Consider the following 25,903-nt stretch of genomic DNA (forward strand, 5'->3'; position numbering starts at 1 on the left):
CTTTGTTAGAAACAGCATACAAATGCATATAATTTGAAATCTGGAGCTCAAGGAATATCATATTCAATAGTGTAAGCGTACATCAAAAAGTAAAAAAAAAAAAATCTTTAGCATGACTTTCAGAGACATTCAGATGACATCAGCAATTATTGATGATACAGAGTTATGAGATTTGAATCGTCTTCAAAAAAGTGTGGACATAAGATAGGAGTAAATAGTAATAAAGGGGATAAAAAAACCCCGCAAGGCATAAATAAAGAAACCTTTGACCTTTGAACTTTGAAAAAATGATAAGATGAGTCAAATCTTACTCAATATAAGCTTCACAGCATATGCATGAAATATTCATTTTACAGTATAATCAGGCCTGTTAAAAGATCAACAGGAAAATCTTCAGCATGTCTTAAAAGACAAAATTTCATTGGCGCTCTCCTGTTGGTTTGCAAGAGTGAAAACTGTGGGAAAGGGAAATGGAGTTCTGGATGCCCCACACTTCAAGTGCTTGGATCTTGAAATGTCCCTTGCAGAGTGAGCTGCTTTTGAACGTATCACAAGGCTGTGAGTATCCTCCCAGTAGATCCTCCTGGAGGCAGAGTGCATGACCACCATCACCACCTATGAGAGGACACATTTATAAACATCTTTGTTTAAAAAATAATACACTAGAGAAAACAGAGTGTGTTAACTGTACCTACCAATTACCAGCTGACTGTCACTGCCTGCTATGAACATGGAGGCATCCTGTTCCTTGTGTCTCTTTGGCTCCTTTGCAGTCATGGGCTCCTCTGAGGGGGCAGTGAAGGGGACTGTGAGGTAACTGGGGTCTTGGGGGGTGCCAGCAGGACAGGTCAGAGTTGTACCTGTGTTTAAGTTGTTACGACACCAACTAGTACTGGACACCTCAGAGGAAGCATCACTGTTGATCCGAACCTGCTGAGGGGTCACCCTCCTTGTCATGATGTTGACCATGGCCTGCTGGTAGCGCTCCATGCTGGGGCGAAGCTGAAAGAGGAGGGAGATTTCTTGCTCAGTTGTTTTTTTAAATGTGTTTAGAAGTTAACATAACTTCCAAGAGTTCGATTTTAAGGGGATGAAATCAGGAAATGTGTCTCACCGTGAAAACAAAACATTCCCCTGTTCCAAAATAAGTAAGACCATCTGAGTCATGCTTTCTTCTTTCAATCACATCTGTTGAGATGAAGGCACCAAAGACCTGGGGAACATAATAGGAATATGTTAGTGCCAACGTTTCAGTCCCCATGCACAGTGATGATCTTTAAACATCAAATGTATTATTATCAACGTTCATTCATGGTGTCACCTCTTCATCCATAGTTTTGATTATCAAGACCGCAGGTTCATGTCCCTCCACATGTGAGTAGAATCTATGGGAGGAAACAATGCATATAAAAGACTATGAAAGAAATATGACATAAAATAGAAAGCTCCCTGTACAGTGTGTGCAGTTAAAGAAATGATCTGATCATCCTTCCATCTTGACTATTGTATCCCTCAACCAAAAATCAATCCACCGTCTAAAAACAATACAAAATACTAGGAAATGTGCACATCTCACACCAGCCGACCTACACTGGTTGCCTGCTGCTTTTAGGATTGAATTTAAGATTCTTTTATTCATATTTAGGGCCCAGCACGGACGTGCACCTCACTATATTTCTGAGCTTTTAACCCCATATGTACCCCCACGCAGTCTGAGATTCTCTGGCAGTAATCTACTGGCTGTTCCAAGGTCTAGATTGAAGACCAAGGGTGATAGAGCTTTCTCTGTAAGAGCCCCTAGACTTTGGAACAGCCTGCTAGAAGAGATCAGACTTCAGCACAATCAGTTTCTTGTTTTATTTCACTACTGATGACCCATTTTTACTGAAAAGCTTTTATTTGTGATTCTGTCTTATTTTTTAATCTAGATTGTATTGGTTTTGCTTCTATTGATTTATTCAGTTGCTTGGCTACTTATGTGTTGTGAATTGACATATATTTAGCGTAATTTTTGACATCCAGATCAGGTCTCCTGAAGGTGCAGAATGAAGGTTTTTTATCACGTCTCTTTCGGTCGTTGTATGGAGGACAGATTAACGTCTAAAAATAAAAGTCTACAAATGACGTCTGAATGTTTGGATCCATTTTGAAAGTCTCATTGAAGTATAGATTTGGTCTGCAAATGATGTTCAAATGCTGAATGTAATTACAACGTCCAAAAATGTTTAGATTTAGATGTCAAAATTTGTACCCATTTTGCATTTTGTACCCCTTGCACATGCTCTGACGTCTAGATATGGTCTTGGACGGACAGACCCAATACTGACGTGGTCTGCATGTCTCTCAGACGTCCAATGTTTGGAGGGTTTTATCGTTTTTTACTGTCTGCTGTTCATTTTTTCCTGTTTTTACTGTTCATAGTGACCAGCACTTTGTTACTTGTATTGAAAAGTGCTAAATGAAAGAAATATTATTATTATTATTATTGTCATTATTATTATTATTATTATTATTATTATTATTATTATTATTATTATTATTATTATTGTTTATTCAGAATTTAAGTTATTGGTTTTTTTTTCTACAAGGCTTTTTAAATCTTTTTTTTTTGCTGTAAGAAAATCATTATTCTCAAACCAGTGCGAATGTGTTTTCTGATACTTTCAGAGCCAGCCTCAAGTGGACACTTAAGGAACTGCAGCTTTTAGCACTTCTGCATTGGCTTCATATCTCACCATTGAAGGATACAGCTGGGTTTAAGGCTTTCTTTTGGTTTCCTTGTGGTCTTACAGGCCGTAGTTTTCTTCATACTAAGGCAGCAGAGGCTTAGTCCATGGGGACTTGGGTTTGTAACCGAAGGTTTGCTGGTTCAAGTCCTAGCGCGGGCAAGGTACCACACCCCCAACTACTAAATGTTGTGTGTTGCTTTGGACAAATGTGTCTGCTATTTAACATCTGTGTGTTCAAAGTGAACCATACCAATGCCCCTTTTCACAAAATTCTTGTTTCATATCAATTTTTGGACTAACCTCAAACGGAATTAGTCTCCTGGGAAGGTTTATCATTTTAGAGGCATGATCTAGGTTATCTATGAATTTGAATAAGCAACCAATAGAAATCGGATCTATGTACGACTGATGCCTGTATTTATGGAAAAAATAACTGACCTTTAAAGAACTAGTTCATTAGTTGTTTGGTGTTTTTTTTTTTTTTTTAGCATAAACAGCATTTGTGAGGAACCAGCAGGCTGTAAGGTTCACGCTCAGTGCACACATGTTGACAGTGAAAACACCCAGCCTGTCTCTGTTATATAATAAGACCTGGGAATGCTTTTTACTGCAGGTACGAGGTGTTCAGCAGTAATGACCCACAATACCCTGACCTCATCTGAAATGCTGCTTCTGAAATAGTGTTCAAAGTTACAAGGATTGATGAAAGAAAAGTCCCTTTCATAATTCATGCCAGCAAAGGAAGAAGTCCTTCGCTTTTTGTCTCTTAAATTGGCTTCTAGTGAAAAAAAAAAGATACTTACGAAGCAAGACTGCGTCCGTGTTCAGCTGTACTGAAGAGCCTAATTGGGCTGAAAAGTGCAAAGCGCTCAGGTATCCAAGCCCAGACCACTCTCATCTCTGTGGCTGTCACAACACTGGAGGTGATGTTGTTGAAGTCCACTGTTTCAACCCACTGCCTTTAAGAACATAAAAGCGCTAAGGTTAATTTCACCAGTTTTCCAGCTCTTACACTCTCTATTTTCTTCTGTTCAGTGCATGAACTCACCTTTTCTGGTGTATGCTGACCCCTTTTTGCATGAGGGAGTCTTTGTTGGCGTTGAACAGGAGGTTGAGCTCTCTTCTTGTGGCTATTGGAATCATGAAACCCTTTTCTAAAAGCTTCTCAGCTGTACAGTGACGAGCTATGCTCTGCACAAACCTCTTCATATCTGTTCTAAAGTCTTCAACGTCTGCAACCCGGGATGAAACAGATACTTTGTAGAGGCCGAGCAAAGCCAGGGCCACCCTACGAAGAGTGAATGTGAGGTTATCAAAGTGTTTAGCTCACTCATGAAACAAAAGGTTATGTTACAAGAATCTGCATGTATAGATAAAGGATTTACACACCTGTAAAGCACCTTGTACCCCTCTAGTAGGTAGACATCCAGCACTCTGATGGCGTATGTGAAGGGAAGGTCTGCAAATATCCACATGATCCAGTCTGAGTAGAACTCAAAGAGGTTCTGGTGAGAGCTTGCGATCAGTTTGCGGATGCCCCTGCAGCACCTGTTTGCCAGGTCACCAAATGTCATGCAGGAGGCTCGGTAGGTGAGGAAAGTCTGGTCGATGTAACGCTTGTTGGGATCTTTGTAGCAGATCAGCCGGGACACGCTGTGGAAGCACTCGGCTTCATCCTGGCTGAAGTGGAGAAGGAGGGAGACCAGCTCGGGCAGGATGGGGCAGAAGTTCATGTCTGGGAAGTATTTGCCGAGACAGAGGAGGATCTTCTTGACAGAGTTCAGGCCTGCTTTGTTGAGACAGTATCTAGAGAAGAGAAAAATGTCTCGGTTACAGACTCTACCTTATCTAAATGATCAAATGCTGCCTTCAGTTACCCTAAAACCAAACCTGGGAATTTCTCCTGCTTCCATGTACTCTGGCACAGGATGAGAGCTGATTTTCTGCTCCCCAAAGAGATTCTTGGACAACTCATAGTAGACCTCTCTGTCTGGAGCGACTGTCCCTCTGCAGCAATATCAGCGACACACATCAGAATCATGTAATGTGAGATATTATGAAAAAACTATTATTCTGAGCATTTCAGCTCACGAAATCTGAGGTATCTTACATGGAATTGATGCTGTGGATGATGTGATAGTAAGCTTTGGCTCTGAGAGTATGGGGCATTTCCCAGAATCCTTCTCGACCCATAGTTTTCAGCTGCTGGTGACCGCTTTTGAGGATCTGCTGGTATCTTTCAGCTGCTTCAGGATCAATCTTCTCCCAGTCCACAAACTGTCCGTACTTCATCCCTGAGCTGGAGCTTATCTCCCAGTTGTCCGACTCGGAGATGGTGATCATGGACTTTGGACTGCCTTTACTGCCTAGAAAAAATGTGCAAACCCCAATGTGTTTATCTTTAACTGAAAAACATAAGCTAAAAAATACAATTCTAATTGACATCATAATGCATGAAGAACTTGTTTCAGTACCATGAAGGTCTCTTGATGGAGAGTGCTTGTTCTGTTTTGGCCTGGACTTCTTGATTTCCTTTTTATTGACTTGGTACTGCAGCAGGGAGTTTGCCTTCAGCTTCAGAGGACTGGACAGCGTAGAGTTTGCTGTGGCAGGGCTGGATCCAGGGTCTGATGTCTCCATACTGTAAAAGGATCTAGGAAGCAGTGGATTCAATCTTATTAATTTAAAGCACGTAGCAGTATTCTTATCACATATATTAGGAAAAAAACAACAGTGTGATTCCTTTGTTGAAGGTTGAACATACCTGGAGCGAGGTCTTAAAAAGGTTTCCTCTGTCTGCACCTGCACACCATAGTTCTTACAGTCCTCACGACTGTAATAGGAGTGAGATCTTTGTCTGCTTCGCCCTCCAGCCAGAGAGCCCAGGTCTTGATCTGCAGATGTGGGCAACGCGAGTGAATTCATCCTCCCGCAGTTGGAGAACTCAGGCGATCTTGACACTTGAATCATCTCAATTCTTATTTTTGATAAAAATGCAAACCACTGGTGGTGTCTTCTGTTACTGGCTGCAGGTTGTCTGGATTAGAGCTTTATACCAGTCTGAGTGGGCTGGGCCCTTGTGAGGCAAGCCATGGTGGTATGTTTTGTTTGTGGTGGCTTCAGCCAATGAGAGAGGAGAAAACCAACCACTTTACCTTTTTTCAACTTTGTCAACACAAAGTGCCCCATTCTGAGAAGTAAGAAGTCACAAACATGAAATTGAACCTGGTGGATCACATGACAAAATGTGGAAACTTTGCAGATTTTATCTGAGCACTATGCATTGACATACTTTTCATTTTTCTTTCTCTGTGCCACCATTATATTAAAGTATCATTTTTCCTTTTTATTATAATATTCATACCTATTAATAACTAAAAAAATAAGGTCATAAGAAAGAGGACAGCAAATTTGTACATATTGGTCTTTCTCTGAAACTGCTTCATGCGTAGCATCAAAATGCCAAATGAGCCAATTCCAAGAAGTCTTCCAAAGGTTATTATTCTGTACAACAGATGTATGTTTTGATCCAAACAAAACTACTGTTTGCTCATGAAACATGAAACGTCCACACGTACTTATCTCATATGGGGGCTCCACATGTAACGCAGCTAAAAAACAAACCCATTAGCACCAGGACAAGAGAAGTGCAAGCTCTTGGTACTCTGTGTTTTCCATGAAGGCTAGAGGAAAATTTACTTCTTGAATAGATGGGGATGATTTGAGAAATGAATGCAGTCAGAGTAACTATATTAAGAATCAGAATGTCTTTAAGGAGTCTGAAAAATGTGATAGTGTATCATGATTATAAAGGGTGAAAAATCTAAAAAAAAGATTAATTGAATTAAACTTTTTAAATTGGTGAAATTGGGTACTCTGCTCCTGCAGCCTGCAAGTTGCTGCAAAACAATTCAAGTTCAAGTGAGCTGGTCTCTGTAAATGCTTTTTAAAAAGTAGCCTGAAGGTGCTGGATGAAGATGCATCAGCTTTTATATGCTTTGACAGATGACTTTGTGTTATGTGATCCAGAAAATGTTGACATACTTTAAATTTTTGTGTTGTTTGTTGAAACTTCTTTGGAATGTGTTGCTGCTGGTTTGGCAAGGACACTCTTAAATAAGACACTGTTAGTCCTTATGAGGTTTTCTGAGTTATATAAAAGTTATATAAAACTAAAAATAATAATCTTATGATGCAAATTTGTTTATTAGAGGACTCTTCCTATAAAGTCCTTAAGTCCTGGTATTACCAGTTAGTTCTTTTTTTCAGTGCAAGTGGATATTTTGGTTGAAGCATCGCTAATATATAATATGTGCAAATTTCAACAGTAATAATGTCGGATTCAGTCTGTTAATTACGTTTCCAACCTTGTCTAAAATATAGAATAAAAACCTTTAAAAATTCAATGCGGTTTTCTCGCAAAACTCGCTACACTCGCTTGTGTCCCTCCCGGTGTGCCGTAGTGGCGTCACTCACAAACAAGAAGCAGTCTGCTTGTGATTATACTGCCGGATAGTCAAAATAAGTGGATTTTCTCTTTGTAACGAGCTTTATCATAATGTTTCAAGATCCCTGGTAAGTAATACAGTCAGATGATGCAGTATATGTCTCAACGGTGTCGATACCTTTGATTTAAAACGTTTCTGAGCAGATTTATAGGCTAATCTCTCTGTATCCTGTTAGCTACAAGGCTAGCTCTTACCTACAGAAATAAAGAGGGGTGTGCTAACACAACATGCTGAGTCGTTTTTAATTTAGTACTTTCGTAATCATTTTCGGAATATGTAGAGTCAAACTTTAGACATTTCTAACATAATATCGAGAAGTTGTGGAGTTAGCATTGATGGATAAGGAAAAGGAAATGCTAAAAATGTCACATGATGTATGTCAGGCTCAGTCTTTGACATTTAAGCAGCTATAATACTGAAACACAAACAAAAACAGGGGCGTAGTGCTGTCTGAAAACCTGTCATCGTGTTCCTGAGCCTGTTTGCACACTCAGTGGTTTATTTGCTTAGCTATCTTTGTTTTCACTCCCAAAAATGACCTGTTATTGTAGAGGTTTTTGCTAACTGAGCTCTTAATAATCCGAGCAAGGCAAAAAAAGAAAGATTAACCGTGTATAAACTGTTTCTTAATGTACAGCATTCCCTAAAATTACTACACAATACTTTTATTTTATGGCATCACAAAATTAGGAAGTGACAAGTGTCCAACGACCAAATGAACAAGTGCTTTTCATCTTCTGTGTGCCATATCAAATAAATCTGAGAGCTAAAACTGATTGTTTGTGGTTACTGGCTGACCTAATTCAGTAATGACAAGTTGATTTACATGACACCTCTCTCATTGCTTCATTCCTAGGGTACAGGATTATGATGCCACAAGTCGCTTGGCACAGGAAATCGCAGAAAACATCCATGAACGCAACAGGCAGCAGAGAACAGGGGGTAACCCTGCCAAGGTAAGCAGTGAAATTCACAGGTGAAGAAGAATTCAAACTGAATGCATGTCATTATGTCTGGTTGTTTTGTGGTGCAAATAACTTTTCTGTTCTCTTTCAGATCAATATGACACTGCGGGCATCGCTTCAGAAGCTAAAACAGAATATATCCCTGCTCAAAGATGGTGTTTTGCGAGCATCATCATCGCGGCGCATGTATCCTTTCTTTTGATAAAGTGTCATGCAAGGTCTGTCATGGGGTGTGGATTACAATGTTTTGGTTTCTTGTGTTTGCAGTAGCAGCTGGCTTCCTATAGAGGGAGCCAGAGTGTTTCGAAAATCTTTTCTTAAACTGTCTTAAGGTGCCAACAACACAGAGCAGTCAAAAGAAACCTCTCTCCTCTTGCATTGCATGTTTAAAATAAGTATGGTTGACCTTAATTTGGCTTAATCAGAATGCAGGCAGAAGCTGACAGGAGGCAGAACCTCATTGACGATCTGCTTACCAAAGAGAGGCAGCTCAATGCCTCCTTCAAGGGTGACATCTCAGAGCCTGAGCCATCAAGGTGAGCAAAAATAGGCTGTTAAATTATTGCAAATTGAAGAAGAAAAAAAAAGAAGAAGTCAGTGTTTGAAACTCTAAAAAGGCAAGTTTATGTGTCTCTTGGAGTCAAATGCAGATGATCAGACCATTTGATACACATTTTGTAAATTTGGCGAAATTCCACATAATCGGGATCTGTGGCTGCTACAGATTCATTGACTGAGAGCATGAGTCTTCCTCAAAAAATAAAAAAAAAGATACATTCCTATAACTCAATTTACAGGATGCATTGAATAGTTATCCTCAAGCAGTTTTGACTGATTATGAACTATAATTTAGACAACAGCAGAGTTATTCTTTCCTTTATCCTCCAAGGAGGTTTTGTGGTATTTAAACTCCCTTGTTATTTTACATCACTGTCAGTCAGTGTCAAAACCCAAAGCAAGCTAAGCCTCCTGAATTTGTAGAACATGCCACTTTTCATTTGTAGATTTCTGTGTTTCTGAGTCTTTTTGTGTATCAAATATCGAACACTGGCCGTCCAATTAAAAATAATGAATCCTCATTCTCCTGTCCTTGACCTCAGAGGCCACAGACCCTTTTTGTTCTTTGATGGTATGTGAACAGTCACTAACTTCCTCTGAAAGTCTTTCAAAGTGACCTGTGTGCTGTGACCTCATCACTCAGGAGGAAGTCCGTCTGTCTGCCATTTTTGACAACTTCACGGCTAATTCTTCTTCATTAAGGGATGTGCTGGTTTCACTCTGTTGATCACACGTTTGGCACCTCCTGAAATGAAAACACACACATGCACACACACACATACACAGAACACACATGAATGTATGTGATCTTGATGAACAGAGGTGGAAGGTGCCACTTTTCAGAGCTTTTCGTCTTGTTCATGTGGGTTTAATCACAGAGGTGCTTGTCATGGCTTATATCCTCTTCATCGTCTGATTTTACGTCGATGTGACAGCTTTGAAAGCACAACAGCGACACACCGTCATTACTGTGTGTACGGTTTGACCTGGTCCAATTCAGGTGATGTTTGTTTGGACAGGAAGAGGAAATGGGGTCATGTTTTTAAGTTTTGAGGGTTACAGCGTCTTCAAAAAACAAGTTTGTTCTGTGTTGTTATTAAGTTTTAAAGGCTCAGTAGAAGTCACTTTCAGCTCATGTGCTCACGTGAATTTGCCATACTTGTTTGAAGTCAGTGAAATATCAGCTGAATAAAAAGAAAACAAGTGTTTCATCATGTCAGTCAGTAGATTTAGTGATGCCGTGTTGTGGACTACTTCTCTCTGGTATCTTTCACAGGCTTCAGTTTGGGGACTGATCTACTTAGTGCTGCTTTGCACAGGCTTTCATCTTTTTACAGACCACACACCCAATTACATAAAAGGCCCAGTAAAAGAAACTCTAATGACATTTTCTAATACATTAGCTCTGCAAACTGTAATCATGTGGTCGTAGGGCTTTAAGTTTGCTCACTGAGACCTAAATTTAATAGTGATATGTGGTGGGTAATTTGGATTTCTGGGTACCCACTGTGTGGTCTCTGTGGGCAGAATGTGGGAGGGGGTGGATTGGCCATGCCTGGATAATCTAAGCTCTTATTTTTTTTTTCTCCTTCTTTTTCTGAGAACTTTTGGATTGAAAGAAAAGGGACAGAGGTTACAGAGGCGACTCCAATCCATCCCTTAAACAATACATTCAAAGCATCTCCATTTCAGACTAAGTCAGGACGGACATGGCGCCTACTTTTCAAGGCTCTGATGCACCTCAAACCCACCTTTCTTTTATCCACTAACCTCTCCTTTGTGCTTGATTGTGCTGGAAATGGTTGTAATTAGTTAAATCTCGCCTGTCTGAGTCATTCAGTCGGGACATGAGCACTCAGACCACGATGGCGGCAGTCTAGTTCAAGAGATGTGCCTGACTGGCTTTGGCGCTCCCCACTGACTGGTTAATTGGATCTTCACACACCGGGCAACAGCACGGAGGAAGTGGAGGGCTGGCATACGCTCTCGTAGTAATCAAACATGTCAGAGATTAGAGCGAATGCCTCGTCTCACCTGTTTCTTGGATGGTAGCAGACAGGGCTTTGTGAGTGGTCTCGCATTGCTTAAGTTACCACTTCAAAAACAGCTTGAAGCAGTCATCACACTGAGCTGGGCTGAGATTAAAGTAGCTTTTTGTGTTTCTCCTGCATAAACAAATGAGCTAAAGTGGTTTCATACTTGAGTTTTTAAATGTGGCAAAAACAAAGTGAGAAACTGTAGATGCACAACAAAAACAGCAGTGACATAGAAGCTTAAGAAAGCTGAGATTTCAGGAATCATTAAGTTGTGATATTACCGGAGGAAACTTGCATCGATAGTTTAACAAGGGCTGAATATTACAGGAAATAAGTCATTGGCTTTTTCAAAATTGCACACTTACTTGTTCAGTTGCATGTACTGGTTTGGGCAAACTATACTGTAAACTGGTTTTGCTAAATTTCTCAGTGTGCATCAGCATAAGTAACAAGCACAACTACAGCACTTGGATGTTTAAGTTTATTGGTGCATAACACTTGTGAGCCTCGTCACTTTAAGTTGTTTCAGAGGCAGCGGTAACAGTTTAATTCTATAAAAGTATTAGTGTCCTTATAAGCCACTTATTTACTTTCAGAGGTGTCAAGTAACCAAATAAAAATTGGACATGCACCGATTGATTGGCTGGCTGATTGATCGGTGCCGATTTCCTTATTTTTGGAGGATGGGTGATCAGCCCATCCTTACATATGAAACTGATCTTAACTACCTCCAGGAAGCCAATGTGGCTTTTTGCTCCGAGACCTAAAACTCAGGACACTTTATTGATTGTTTAAGTTAAAACATGAAGATTTTATGGTTTTAAAGGTATTGTTCAATGATTTTCAATAAAATAAGATTGGAACATTGAAGGTATATGATGATGGTTTAAAAAAAGGAATAAAATTGGTATCGGCCCAAATCAGTATCGGCAGGTCAGGCTTTTTAAGGATCGATGGTCGGCCAGAATATTGTGATCTATGCACCCCTAGTAAAAATATTATTATTGAAATAATATAACAGTTGTCCAAAGATTCTTGGACTGAAAAATGATGACTTTTCTCTAAAGATGTGCTACTTAAATCTCAAAAAAACGACTTTTTCCGATCTATTCTCGGATAATTACAACCTTTTTTTCCTCATAATAATATGACTTTATGCCCTTATAATTTTTTTAATATAAATATATTTTTATTTTTTTATAGAATTATATATCTGGATGGATTTTATTTATATAAAGCAGGGCTGTCCAATTTGTGACCCGTGGACCAAAGTTGGCCCGCAAGTGATTTTTTGGGGGCCCGCTGCCCATGTCTGAATTTTTATTACATAAAAATTTTTGTAAATTATGTAAATTGATGTAGATTTAGTTGTCATTTATAAGGAAAAAAGTCTAAAGCAGCTGTAAAGTTTTATGACTATTCCTCATTTTAAAATGATGGAAAATGCACTATTTTGGTTTCATGGGATTGTGTTGTGTCCCATGTTGTTTAGGTTATTTTGCACTAATTGTCTCTGAAGACACAGGCCCAGTATTTGTGCTAAATGGATGTTCAGGCGCTCCATGCTGTGAAATGCAGTAAAGAAAATTGTTTTTATTTTCAAAATCACTTGTATGAGTATTTATTTTGCACAATTATGCTATAGGCATATTTAATATCATGCACTGCAACATGAAAGCTTTGCTTTTGGCCCTTCACTGAAAAGAATTTGGGCACCCCTGCTTCACAGTTTGCCTCTATGGTCTGATACTTCATGAGATTTTTGACATGTGTCAAGTTGAAGAAAATAAACAAACTGAAAGCTCAATCCTTGATTTAACGCCAAATAAAAAAAAACAATACTTTGTCGTCACTGCTTCCAATAATCCTCTGGATATGAGATGAAAAATTAATATGAAAGAGAACCTGAGCACAGTCCAAAACTATATGGCTCCTACACTTCAGACAGGTTCTATCCTTTAACTCAAACTTTTACCACCTGCAGCCACCTCAGCTTGCATCCCATGATGCTACCATGACCTCTAGTGGCCCGGTAAAAAATAAAGACAACAAAAAACCCTAACACATGGCTCTTACTGTATTTAATATTGTCCCTTTACTGCCCTCTAAATACAGCTTTTATTGTGTAAGGCTGTGACTTGGCTTGAAAACAAAATACAATCTTCCTTTGAACAATCACAAAGCATGATATTATACTTGGGAATATCCACCATTTTTCTGTCTCACCACTTTGTTCTCATGATATGACATCTTCGTTCTCAGAAAGTCATTTTTTATCCCTCACTTTGGCTCTGATTCTCCATTATAAATAGTAGTTTAATGTGTAAATATAATTATTGCCTCAGTCCCAGATTGGCCAACATCAGATCATGTCTCTCGATTATGCTTGACCAGCAGACAATTTACTCGCAGCAGACATGAGTAAATCTGACCTCACACAGAGATTCTGGATCTGTCTCCCAAAAACAGCCATGTGGGGGTCAGAAACACAGCTTTAAGCTATTAGCAGAGGAATAGCTTTCAAACCACACAGAGTACAGTACAACACAGTGCAGAGAGGTCTCTGGTCTGTCAGTTTGTCAGGCCCAAACCTCCCCAGCAGCCTGCAGTTCTGTTACAGATTAGCACACACTGTACACGCTGCACGAGCTGACCTGGGATTTTTCAGCTGTCAAACAACTTAAAAGACATGTTGAGAAAGTAATACTTTGATCAGAAGCGGTTTATGCTGAAAGAGTCTAAAAATGACAAATTTTATCCTTCACAGCTCATGAAGTGTACCACACGGTAATAACCCTGAGCTGCTTCGATTTGATCATCTTCTCGTGTTGTTTGAATTTTCTCGTAACTTTTTTCTTTCAGGAAGTGAATGTTGTCATTTTGTTTACAGGTCGACGTTGATGTCCGAAGGGGCAGGAGGAAGTCGAGGTGCAGCTAACCCCTGGCTGATCAACGAGACGGATGAGACCAGAGGGCTGAGCTTCGGAGAGATCAAACAGCAGCAGCAAAGAATCATTGAGGGTAATGACACATAATTGAATAAATGCTAACAGTGATATTCTCAATCTCTTCCTTTGTGTTTGAAGCTCACAGCTGCTGCTGCCTTGTTTGACTGTCAGTGACAGACTCATATCTTTTAAGAAACACTTCTTTCCTTCTGAAGGAGCATGTTGTAATACAAGATTAAGCCAATTTGGAGTTTTCAGGAATGTGTTTCATTCTCTTTTGATGAATAAATTTGGTGGTTTCCAATGTGGGGGTCTGAAAACATTGATAGAGGTGGAAAAATACCTTTCAAAATCCAAACTTTCAACAATTGCATGTTCCATCAACTCTTGTGTAAATAAAAACCAAAATAGGGGTTATAAATGATAAAAAAAACCATGACAACAGAAAATGTTTGATCTGTTTTTCACATTTCTTTGTTGACATGACAGTCCTGAGGTGAGAAAGCCAGGATAGAAAAGAAAAGAATATAAAAACTTGGTTTATCTCTGAAGGGAAATTCAGGAGGAGTCACAGCAGCAATACAAGAAAACAAAAGTTAGAAAATGTATAGAAAGTGCAAAAAAGGTCCATAAAATAATAGATGCTGACAGTCAGCCAGCCTCCACCTCCACAGGGTTCAGGACTGAGCTTCTTCAGCAGTCTGTTCAGTCTCTGTCTCCTGGGTCCTGTCTGCTCACAGCAGGTGAAGCTCTTCCAATGTGGCGTTGGTGACTGATGTAAGCTCTGTTAGCCATGTCTGTGAATAGCATGATGCTGCTCTGCCTTCTGGTATTCCCTCTGTTGCTGGGTTAGCACGGCTAGCTCGTCCATCTTATTGGAGATAGATCTTACGTTCCCAATAACGATGGATGGAAGGACAGGTCAATGTCGTCACTTCTTAGCTCACACCTGAGAACCAGCACATCACCCTCACCTCCTTCTCCTCTCCTTGTGGGGAACATCAGGCCTTGCACCAGCTAGCATTGACATGCTACAGACTGCTAATAGCTGATTTCACATGTAAACAATGAGGTCATGGTTACATGTAGGATGTCCAGACAAACACAGGAGCAAAAATAGAGAAAATATCACTGAAGACATAACCAGTTGTCAAGGTGTCAGTGACCAACAAATGAACCATACAAAGTAATGACCCACTCCAAATGCAAAGATGATGAGAAAGAGATGAAGAAACTACAGGATACAGACAAGGAAGAGACAGCTGCTGCAGCAGGCTGCCACTTGTGCGGCACTTAGCAACAATAGCCACGATTATCAACAGAGACGCATCAATATGTGCTAAAAGGTGGTCTAATTTTCTACCGATCAACTAAATTGAGAATTTTAAGCTTTATTTGTCTATTTCTGGATTGGCTTATCAGTGTAGTCTGGCAGCAAAAAGTTGCCAGTTTTAGGCACCACTATTTTGGGAGTTGTTGGCTGAAAAATTTGGGAGCCCCTGGGGTAGCCATCCTTCTCTGCTGTAATATTCTCAGCTCTTCTTGGAGGATTTCAAGGGAATACTGGATCTTTTATTCCTACAACTACCTTGGGGTCCCTCTTTCTAGTTGTGTACATTCAGAAAACCTCCAGTAAATCTAATAAGGACACTCTGAAAACATCCTTACCAGATGCTCCAACTACATCAACTGTCTCTCTGATGCAGTCAATAAACATCAGGTTGAGCTTGGCCTCCCTTTAAAGGAAACAAATTTAAGGTGCTTATGTCTGCAATCTTAATCTTTCAGCAACTATCCAAAGCTTTTATTCATTATAGGTGAAAGTTAGATTTGTAAAAAGACCCAGTTTCCTGCTGATGTTGCACCCGTCTGCCCATGCAGTAAAACCAACTGATATTGCAGTGCTAATATATTAAAGTTTTGCAAGCTTCAGCTGTTTTTTTCCTCTTTCCTGAGTGGCTCTGTCATGACACCATGAACTCTCAAATCTTAATTCTCCTGACTCCATCCCACACTTCAGTGCCGCGTCTCTGTTACTGCTCTGGTTATTGTCGAATTGGGATGAGAGATTCCTGCTTAGACAGTAAAAACCAAACCACATGGAGGTTTCTAGTCTCTCCAGGGATATCTGGTGAAGTGGGGTTATGGTGAGCGTCTGAACCTGCGGTCATAAAAAATCCTGTGGCAGAGAGTGTGTAAACTCAGAAACCCAGAAAGGACAAGTCGTTTCTATTTTCCCCCCCCTGTTCCTTTTTCAGCTTCTCTGTGTAGCTTCACTGTTTTCTTTCTCACCCTTGGCTTGCTGCAGTTATAATAACAGGAGTAGGGCTGAGTGGGGTAAAGTACTGAATGACTCACATGTGGCACTGTGGGCTGTGAGCTGGACCCCAAAAACCTGTCATTCCTTTTCCCCGAAAAGCAGTCTCATTAAATCACAAGTTCAGCTCACTGTGACGACTTCCTTCTTCTTTGGGTTTAAAGTTTGCCTATTGTCCGGGTATTGCATAATCTTTCTTCTTGTCTCCTGTTTAAGTGTAAAAAAAGTTCCTTATGTCCCCCCCACAGCCCAGGATGCTGGCTTGGATGCCCTAGCAGCCGTCATCAGCCGCCAGAAGATGATGGGCCAGGAGATCGGCAACGAGCTGGATGAACAGAACGGTAAGTTTGAATTTTACATGTGTGTCCGTCGATATTAGTCACTAAAAATTCCAGACACATTACACGCACCGCAATGGGAAAGCAGTCACACATACTTGTTCTGCAGTGGAACGACTTGCCTCATGTAAGCCGCTGGACGCTGCTACTCCCTCACACCAATACCACTCTAAACACACACACACACACACACCCTCACACTTCCAGTGAAAGAGAAACTGACCTCACATTCAGGTCAGAGTGTCTGTGACCTCTCTCTTCTTGTTACTTAAAAATGAGAAAAAAACAAAGAGTTTTGTTTCTGGAATCAGATCTGCTCAGAGATAATGGTGCTTTCTGGGTTATTTTCGTCTCTCATCAGTGCATTAGGTGGAGCACGCCTCACAGAGCAGAGCACGTTACTCCAGACAGTTTTTAAGCTCAGACAGGCGCTACTTGAGACTCAAGACTTTGGGACGATCGTCTGACAACTGGTGAACAATTAGATCCATTAATGCATCACTTTCACAACGCTACAGCAGCGACTTCACCACGGTCTGAGAGTGTTACCTTACATAGAGGACGAAAACATGTATTTCTATCCTTTTTTTAATTAAATCAAGACTGCTATCACCAGTGTTCACACTAAGGACATGCTTTAGTTTAAGGTCGAGGTAGGAGATCCCTGCTCAGAAACTGCATGTCAATAAAAGAGAAGAATGAGTCATTTACTGTCGCTCACAGTAACATTTTAAAATTGAGGAAACTTATACTTGATACTTGAAAACTTATGGTAGTTGATACTGCAAGTGGCAGTTTTGTGCCTATTTAAAACAAGACACTTTACAAAAACATTTACAGGTGTAGACCCGTAAATGTTAATAACATTTTATTAGCAGAAACCCAACATCAACACAAGATAAGGAGTCTTATCTTATCTTAATCCACCATGAGTACAGGACTTTGCAGCATTTAGCAAGTTACAATGTCAAGGAAAAACTTCCCTTTAACGGGCAGAAACCTCGGACAGAACCAGACTCATGTTAGACAGGCATCTGTCTCGACATTAGTGTTTGGTAGATTATTTCTTTGTTGTAACAATGCTTCTTGGCAATAAATCTTAAACTGTTAAGAAACCTATTATTTCTCTTCAAAATGGTGAAAATCAGGTGCCCTATTCTCAGCACCTGTGAACATTGGCCCTGCTACAGTGGTCAGTAGGTTTCTTCTCTGAGAATCAGTGTGCAACATTTGATCTGGATGAATACCAACCTCAAGCTGGTGTTCCCCAAAACCAAGTTATTAGTTTATGATATGGAGTGCCCACGAGTACCCTTGATAAAGTAGTACCCCCCCCTTGAGCCACGTTTCATGTCTCTCTTCAGCTGTCCATTCCAATAAAAAAAAAACAGACAGTGTTGCTCGATCCTCTAATATCCAGCCTCAGAAAATGAACCCAAACAAGTCTCGGCACGGAAACCAATGACCTTCCCTCTGTGCTGTTAGGGCATGGCAGATGTTTGGTTGACACCGGTGGGAAAAGGGAAGTGAAGGAGAGAAAAAGATGACAGTTACAGGCTGCTCTCCTGTCACTGTATTAAAGTCTTGTTGGGTTATTGGTCCTACGCTGCAACTGGTGTGTTTTTTCCAAATTTTCTTCAGGTTGATGTCATTTTTTCCCCATTAATACAAATCTAAACGGCTGCTGAGAGAGATGGAACCATGCATTGCACCAAAGAGACAAATTATTTCAGTCTTGGAAACAATTCCTTATTAATACACCCATTTATGACCCAGACTGACAGCTGAAGCTAATTCATCTGTCTGTTTCTTGCACAGGTATTTTAAATGTTTTTTTTAATATATAATTAATAATTGGTTTCATGATCTAATAAAATTCATGGCTAAGGTCAAATCTAAATGAACTTTATATCTATTTTAACTTTCTAAAAGGAAGGGAAAAGCCTACATTTGAAATATATATTTGACACATCTATTGTAACAGGTCCCGATGCACATGCATACGTTATTAAAGTGCAGAAATAGAATTTCCACATGGGTCGCTCCGCACAATTTACAGCTGGGTTTGAGGTTCACATGGCCTGCTGACACCACAGAATGATTCACAGGGCCTGCTGGGCCCTGGTCTCTGACAGCTTTTCTTTACCTACCCGTGTTTCTTTCCTTTGTGGGGCCTGCGCTGCTCGTCCGTCTCTCATCACGCTCCCTGTTCTCTTTTTCCTCTTTTCAACAGTCCTTTATTTTATAACCTACTTCTTCCATTTCTCTAGCCTCGTCTGTATCCCCTCATGCTGAGTAATGGGGGTTTCCCTAATTCGTATTATCTGACAGGCTGGGGATTCAAACATTGTGACTGCAGATGTTGAGTCTTGCTCTGCACAGTATACCCCGAAGATAATTTTAACCAGGGCTGTTTAAATATTAAAGTTGATATTTCAATTTTCATTCAGCTACTTCCTCCCTGCAGTTTATACACTTGTAAACATATGACACAAATGTTTTAACTTGTGAAATTGTTGGTAGAAAAACCATTGGGTATGGTTTGAGTTACTTGCAGTGATCACCAGCTTAGAGAAGCTCTAACTACATAATTCTGCTATTGATGCCTGGATTGCAGGACAGGATTTTCTCTGTCATTGACCGTTAAGGTCCAGTAGCTCTTCAGGCTGCTCTCATATTCAGTTCAGTTCAGTTTGCTTCGTTTCTGCACGGCAAACACTCTATGGCGTTTCCATTGACTAATCCGGGACAGATCCCCAAATAACCGAGAGAAGCGGTCCCAATTTTTGGGACCCTTCTGTAGGGGAGCCAGACTAAACCGGTCCTATCCCAGAAGGTGGAGCTACAACACTGCAGTCCGTGGACTGGTTGAAAGAATTGTCACTTACCGTGCGACAGCGACTGTATTTCTCCTCGTGGCATTCTGTGAAACTAAGCTTGACTGTGCTTTGTAACAAAAAGCCACATGGAAATCACAAAGAAGACGAATTGCTGGATGTCTACCATAGTTGCTCTTTGTTTACTGTCGCATTTTTCTTTTTCATGTGATTTATTAGCAGGGTACACTGTGTCAACCTGCTATGGTGCCATGCTATTATGTGACTGGCGCCGCCATCATCATCCAGCTTACATGCCACCTACCACAAGGGGGTATGGTTGGCTGTGGAAACACAAACTGGACCAGGCTTGACCGAGCAAACCCATACCAAACCATACTGATCCAAACCAGATTGCTTAGCGGAAACAGGGCTTTAATAAATCCTGGTTATGTCCGACCAGTGCTCATCTACCAACTCCAACCTCATCAAGCAGAGCTAATGTAACCTGGCCCTTCGTTTTATTGATAGACTCTCAATTTCAACAGACTGAGAAATTCAAGAAATGTTTTTTTCTTCCGAAGGAGGACAGATCTTGCTTCTAAAAAGTACTTAACTTGACTGACCAGTGCCATCAAAGGGACTTTTACTCTACGTAGGCTCGATCGAAATCGGACATCACATCCGGTCAGGAATGGGTGTAAATATTTATATATTCCTTCTTATCACTTTGATCAGATCTTTAACAATTTAAAACCAATGGAAAAAATATCAGCTTAGTGTTTACTACCTTTATATGGTGGTACAGAGTCAGACCGCCTCAACTCCATAGAGAAACAACACAGGGCATGACATCACTTTTCTGCAGTGACACTATTGGTTGAATGCCGTAAAGTGGAGCGGAACATAGCAGGAGCTTAAAGCTGGGAGAGCAATGTATACGAGTAAAAGTATCGGATTGGGACTCAGTATCGGCAGATACTCAAAATCAACTGACTCGGACTCAAGGGGCAAAAAAAACCCTGATTGGGACATCCTTAAAAAAGAGCCTGGGAAAACGCAGCACTCAGACAAGGCAAACACACTTTCTTATCTCCAAGTTTCAGACAAAACAAAGAGCACACATGTGGTCAAACCTGCTGCTCTGCTTGAAAGAGAAAAGAGACTTTTTGTATTTTCCCTTAAATTTGTTCCAGAAGGTCCCAATCCAAAATGATGGTCTGATTCTCTCAGGTCCAGTGTATTCTGTACTTTGTGGGTGTAAGTGAATTCTGTGGAGATAGGAGCTGAATGGCAACCCCAAGCATCCTGAAAGAAATTAATTAGAAAGAGGAGGGAAGAAGGCTCTGACACACGGTAATAAATAAATAGCACTATGAGCTCCCTGAGGTTTAGTAGTTGAGACGTTAAGACGTGAACGGCAGTGACCTGATACGTTTATATGTAGTTAACTAAGAAGAGCTGAATCACAAACATGCTGACATAACGTGGAGAAATATTAATGTATTATTTAATCAAGCTTTAGTATCTAGCCCTTTTTTATGTAGATACACTCAAATTGTCCACCCTTTTTCCCCACAGATGTAACTGTGTCTTTCTCGCTGTCTATCCATACACAATGTTCAGTCACACTTACCCAACACTGGAGCTTTTACAGCGAATGTTATGTCATTGCTGCATTATCTAACCACAAGTGAAATCAGATCCAGAAGGAAGCCCTAAAAGCAAATTAATGCAGCACATTCAATCTCTTTCTGCTTCTTTGAAAATGATTAATTTTAACAAGGTAGCCACTGTTTGTCACTCAAGTCTCAAGACATCAACTAAGACTGATGTCACTGCTCCAGGCCGCACTCTGAAGAACATCAGCACTAATAAAGCTAAATTAACGTTGATGTTTCTCATCAGGAAGAAAGACTACTGCTGTTCTGATGCAAGCTGTTCCAGTACAGGACTATTTTCTGCAACATTTAGTTTTAAAATGAAAATATATACCACTCAATGCTAACGTCATGTTACAAATATGAAAACACGTGATGACAGCACATCATTTAGCTAATTTTAACACGCTAATAAAGCGATTGAATGTCTCATCTTGTTATGACTGGCGAGGAAGAAGGGAAAGTGTTCAGTGTGCAATGGATTAATGTTATGAGCCATAAAGCACAGACTGGAATTGAGGTAATCTGTCTGCTTACTCATTTCTACGTTTAGTCGGTGGAGATTCAGTGAAGACTGGGAGCAGGGGGGAACTGGGGGCCTTGGGTTCATCTTCAAACCTCTGGAAAGGGTGGCCTTCCTTGCTGACCTCAGCTGGAATTGTTTCCCTTAAAGGAAATGACTGCAACCTCCACTGCACTTGGGTCATGAGCTAGACTGGAGCAGCCAAACTACAAAGAGCTTAATCTATTTATAGGAAAACACAGTTTCAGTACGCTGATCAGGGGGAAAAGGAACCTACAAGACAGAAAGACAGGCGGACGCCAAGGTTACTCACCCACTGTCAGGATCAAGTCTTTTAGTTCTTCGGCTTTCAGACCATTTCACTCCCCAGAAACATTAAACTATCCCATTACTTTTTCTTACTGTCCATTTTGAGATTAAATTCCAGTATAGCACCCAACACTTAAAAAGCTGGATAACACAATAATCAACAGATTAATTGAAAAAGGAGAAACGAAACACTTTATTAAACTGAGGAGAGCGTATGACTTAGAAAACAAAGATTTCTACATGTACCTACAATAAAGAGATAAAGGCGGGTTCCCCATGTGAAGTAAACATATTGATTACAACATTGTGCAATGCATATAAAGGGAACAGTCTGGAGAGTAGTTTCAGTGCTGTACCAAAACATGGTGAGAAATAGAATAACGTCCACCCTCTACATTAGAGATAAGAGAGAAAAATAACCAAAGAGGAGTGGCATAACATGTGCAAGACTCAAAGTAAATACGATTTTCATCACCCCAAAAATCAAAGGAAAATCATCACTTGTCACACAACCTTGTTGGAGACAGCATGGGGAACATGTCGGGGACCACGCTCATGTGTTTCTGCAATGTGTAAAAATGAACAAGTACTGGGATGAAGTGTGGAAAGAAATAAAAACAATCTAGGGTGATGAAATTCCTAAGACATGCAAATAATAATAATAATAATATATTTTATTTCATGGCGCCTTTCAAGACACCCAAGGACAAAATATAGTTTAAAAGCATTTGAACAAAAGTTAAAACAAGAAAGTTTAAAAAGTAAAATGATTTAAAAGATAAGATGGATGGGGTGTAGTCAGGTTAAGTAGGCCAGGTGGAATAGATGGGTTTTGAGGCAGGATTTGAAAACAGTCAATGAGTCAATATACATTTCACGACATATCACGGATGTCCAGTGGGAGGGAGTTCCAGAGACAGGGAGCAGAGCGACTGAAGGCTCTGGATCCCATGGTGGACAAGCAGGCTGGGGGAATATTGAGGGCCAGAGAAGATGAAGATCTGAGAGTGCAGCTGGGTTTGTTGATGAGGAGGAGATCACTGAGGTACAGCGGGGCAAGGTTATGGAGGGCTTTGAAGGTGATGAGCAGGATTTTGTGACTGATGCGGTGGATGATTGGTAGCCAGCGCAGCTGTCACAGAACAGGGGTGATATGGTGGAAGAAGGGAGTCCTGGTGATAATCTGGGCTGCAGCATTCTGTACAAGTTGAAGTTTATGGAGGGACTTGAGGGGGAGACCAGATAGAAGGGAGTTACTAAAGTCCAGACGGGAGGTAACAAGTGAGTGGACCAAGATGGCAGTGCTGCTGAGGAGGGGAGGCAGTTGATGTTGCGGAGATGAAAGTATGCAGACCGGGTAACGTTATTGATGTGGCAACATAGAGTTGAGTGTCGTCCGCATAGCAGTATAAATTAACCTTGTATCCTTGTATGTACTGTGAAGTGCTGTATCAGGGAAATTTTACTTTAGAAAATATTTAAAACAAAGACAGATACCTGGTTGGAATATTGCTTGTGGCATCTAAGAAAGCCATAACAAGAAAGTGGTGTGAGGAGGACCCCCCCACTCTGAAAAACTGGTTGGACATTGTGGAAAAATTATATGACATGGAGATCTTTACACAAAACTTGAGACTTCAACAATCTATATATCAAAGAAAATGAAAAAAGTGGATTGACTTTAAAACCCACAAGAAAGTCTGAGGAGAATGGACTTTTTACAACGAGGCTATATGAACTTTCATTAACTGACACCAAAATTGTTGTATAAGATGTTCTTTTGTTGTAACCTCAAAAGCAAATAAAATATAAGTTTATAAAAACCAAGTAATCTAAGTAAGAGTCTGAATACAATTTTGGATTATAAATGGTTCATTTTCAAACTAAATTTAGTTTTTAATTACCTCCCATAACCCTGAATAATGTCATTAGTGCTGCAGTAACTCAGTGGGTCAAATTGGCAGAGGAATCTACTAAGACCGTTTTGTTTTTAAATAAGAATATTGAGGTTTGGCACCAGTGTACCCACAATTATATGGTTTGTTCAACTTTCTTCAACTCTGGTACAGTACCAAACAAAATATGGAAATATGCATGTATAGATGCAGTTTCCATCTGCATTGGTTCCATGATCAGGAAGTCCTTTCAACTGATGCCAATGCTCTTGGCCTCATGCTAACATCACAGAAACTATGTCTGAGACTCTTAGATGATGACACGATCACGCCATGTGCTTTTGAGTCCAGGAGACACATCTTCCGCTCTGATTCTGAGTGTACACTTGGTTGAGCCATTGTTGCACAAGCCGTGTTGTACCAAAAACTATGCTGCGTAAATGACACAAGTGAAGAGCCATAACCGTCCATAACTTGACGTTTTAAATGCCACAGGCCATGAACTACTAGCAGGAGCCATAAAGAGCAAAAGAAACTATTACTTCAATAAGCAACATTTCATGGTGGTTTTTCACTTCTCATATGTTGTTTCCATTATCGTGCCCTTCCCACTCAGGGATTTGATTTGTCATTCATGGATCTCTTTAGCAGAACACATGTGTGGCTGTTGCACTGACTCAGCTATGACCTTTCAGTAATGGGAGTGTTTTTAAAGCACTTTGTCACCCAGCCTGATTATTCTCAAAGTTAAGTTCCAAGATTTCTGTCTATTAGCCGGCCAGCCGCTAAAGCAATAGAATCAGCTTTGCTCCGGTGATGGACTGGCTAATAATAAGATCACTGATGGGATTTTGCGTCAGTATGCACAGGGCTCAGGTTGGACAGCACTAATGACTTCCAAATAAACAGCAGAGTGAAAGGAGAGAGGCACTAACCGCTGCAGCACGGTGACATCAGCCGCTGCCACACAAAATACAGCCCGCTGCCTGTTTCTGCTTTTAGAAACAGCTCGGCGAGCAAATAAACCCTGCTAATGATGGTACTCAGCACTAAGTCAATGTGGGGAAAGTTGTAGACTGATTTATTGTTTGTTTGTTTCGCTTTGTTCAACACCTAGGCTGGTTGTAGTGAGAGGTGTTTTCCAGACATGAGGCATGATGTGTTATTCATAAAGAGTTTTATCATCAGAGGACTGTTGAGCTTGCAATGAGCCACAGAGAAGAGCATCAGATTGTTCGACTCTTTCACCCCATCATCACTTAAGTTTCTGAAATGTCACTTGGTCCATTTTTTTCATGTCAAAAGACTGGACTAAAAATGTTGGTTCATCTTTCTTTGTATGCATAAGCACCAACAGTATATCAGATCTCACCTCATCAGTATCTGATCTAGAAAGTTCACAATAAAAATATCCTGACATTTATTGCAAAAAAGCAACAGCGATTCATTTGGAAGAAATAGGCCTGAACAATTGATCCGTTTTGAACCGACACCGCAATGTAATAGAATGCAATTTTCAAATCCCAAAGGCTTTAAAAAAATAAAAAAAAATAAATAGGTTTTAAGTGTATTTAAAAAGTATAATCTAAAGGTTTACATATTTCAGTGGTTGAGCCAAAACTTTTTCATTTGTAATCCTGTACTTCAGTTTGTGTTTTGCTACTAATGAAAGATCAGTGAGGTTTTTCTAGAGGGATTAACAGTCAAAGTCATCATAAAGATGGGTACCCATTTTGACGGCAGAAGCAGCGTTAAGCTCCATTCATTCAGATGAGTTAGCATCTTTTAGACACTTAATTCAACCTGTTATCAGCATAAAAATGTACAGTTGTTCTGTGGTCAGTTTTTAGAAACAATACTATACAACAGAGGCAATGTCTACAAGTTTTGACTGTCACAGAGCAGCTGGTGTTTTGGAGTTAATAGCAACCATGCTAACTGGTGACTCTCAGCCAACAGTATCAGTGATTAACGGCCGAGAGTTACCAGTTAACAGGGTCACACTTTACACTGAAACACCAGCGACGTCTGCGGGTGAATAATTAACTCTGGACATAGTTTTCTGGTTAATTCTGTGTGCTTTTTTTGGTCTGTGAGGGTTTCTGATTTACCGACACATGTTTACGTGCTGGTCTGTCACAGTCTGGTAAGTTTCTATGGATAATGCAGTCATGACGAGTGAGTGACAGTTGTGAGTTTAAATTGCTCTCTGGGTACATGCTGGATCTCTCCGCTAAAAACGTCTTGTCCACCTAATATCTGTCCACTTGCTGATCTCTTCTGTCTACTCACTGCTGTTT

At 40.3% G+C, this 25,903-nt stretch overlaps 2 protein-coding genes across 2 annotated transcripts in view; one reads left to right on the forward strand and one right to left on the reverse strand.

The window, feature by feature from the left end:
- Window positions 1-418: 418 nt before the first annotated feature.
- LOC141800437 (TBC1 domain family member 24-like) lies at window positions 419-5,705 on the reverse strand. The gene is made up of 11 exons (XM_074682971.1): window positions 5,494-5,705; window positions 5,204-5,382; window positions 4,840-5,095; window positions 4,620-4,736; window positions 4,119-4,535; window positions 3,778-4,017; window positions 3,533-3,688; window positions 1,322-1,385; window positions 1,115-1,213; window positions 696-1,002; window positions 419-615 (listed from the first exon to the last, which is right to left on the reverse strand). The coding sequence occupies exons 1-11, from the start codon at window positions 5,697-5,699 to the stop codon at window positions 419-421; spliced, it is 2,238 nt and encodes a 745-aa protein (XP_074539072.1). The 5' UTR covers window positions 5,700-5,705.
- Window positions 5,706-7,168: 1,463 nt separating this feature from the next.
- The window catches only part of stx8 (syntaxin 8), a 59,035-nt gene continuing 40,300 nt past the window's right edge, over window positions 7,169-25,903 (forward strand). Inside the window, exons 1-6 of the mRNA XM_074696748.1 lie at window positions 7,169-7,304; window positions 8,094-8,193; window positions 8,294-8,388; window positions 8,628-8,738; window positions 13,687-13,817; window positions 16,310-16,402. Coding sequence (XP_074552849.1) covers window positions 7,288-7,304; window positions 8,094-8,193; window positions 8,294-8,388; window positions 8,628-8,738; window positions 13,687-13,817; window positions 16,310-16,402 — 547 coding nt within the window. The 5' untranslated portion in view covers window positions 7,169-7,287. The remainder of the gene's footprint in view (window positions 7,305-8,093; window positions 8,194-8,293; window positions 8,389-8,627; window positions 8,739-13,686; window positions 13,818-16,309; window positions 16,403-25,903) is intronic.

Source organism: Halichoeres trimaculatus, unplaced genomic scaffold, assembly GCF_033239565.1.
Source record: "Halichoeres trimaculatus isolate MK-OKI-2021-1 unplaced genomic scaffold, fHalTri1.1 fHalTri1_scaffold_2, whole genome shotgun sequence".
Taxonomy (NCBI): Eukaryota; Metazoa; Chordata; class Actinopteri; order Labriformes; family Labridae; genus Halichoeres; species Halichoeres trimaculatus.

Coding starts and splice junctions, on each gene's coding strand:
- LOC141800437 (XM_074682971.1), bottom strand. CDS start 5,699: ATGATTCAAGTGTCAAGATCGCCTGAGTTCTCCAACTGCGGGAGGATG. Junction 5,096..5,203: donor TCCATCAAGAGACCTTCATG/GTACTGAAACAA, acceptor CATTTTTTCTAG/GCAGTAAAGGCAGTCCAAAG. Junction 4,737..4,839: donor ATCCACAGCATCAATTCCAT/GTAAGATACCTC, acceptor ATATTGCTGCAG/AGGGACAGTCGCTCCAGACA.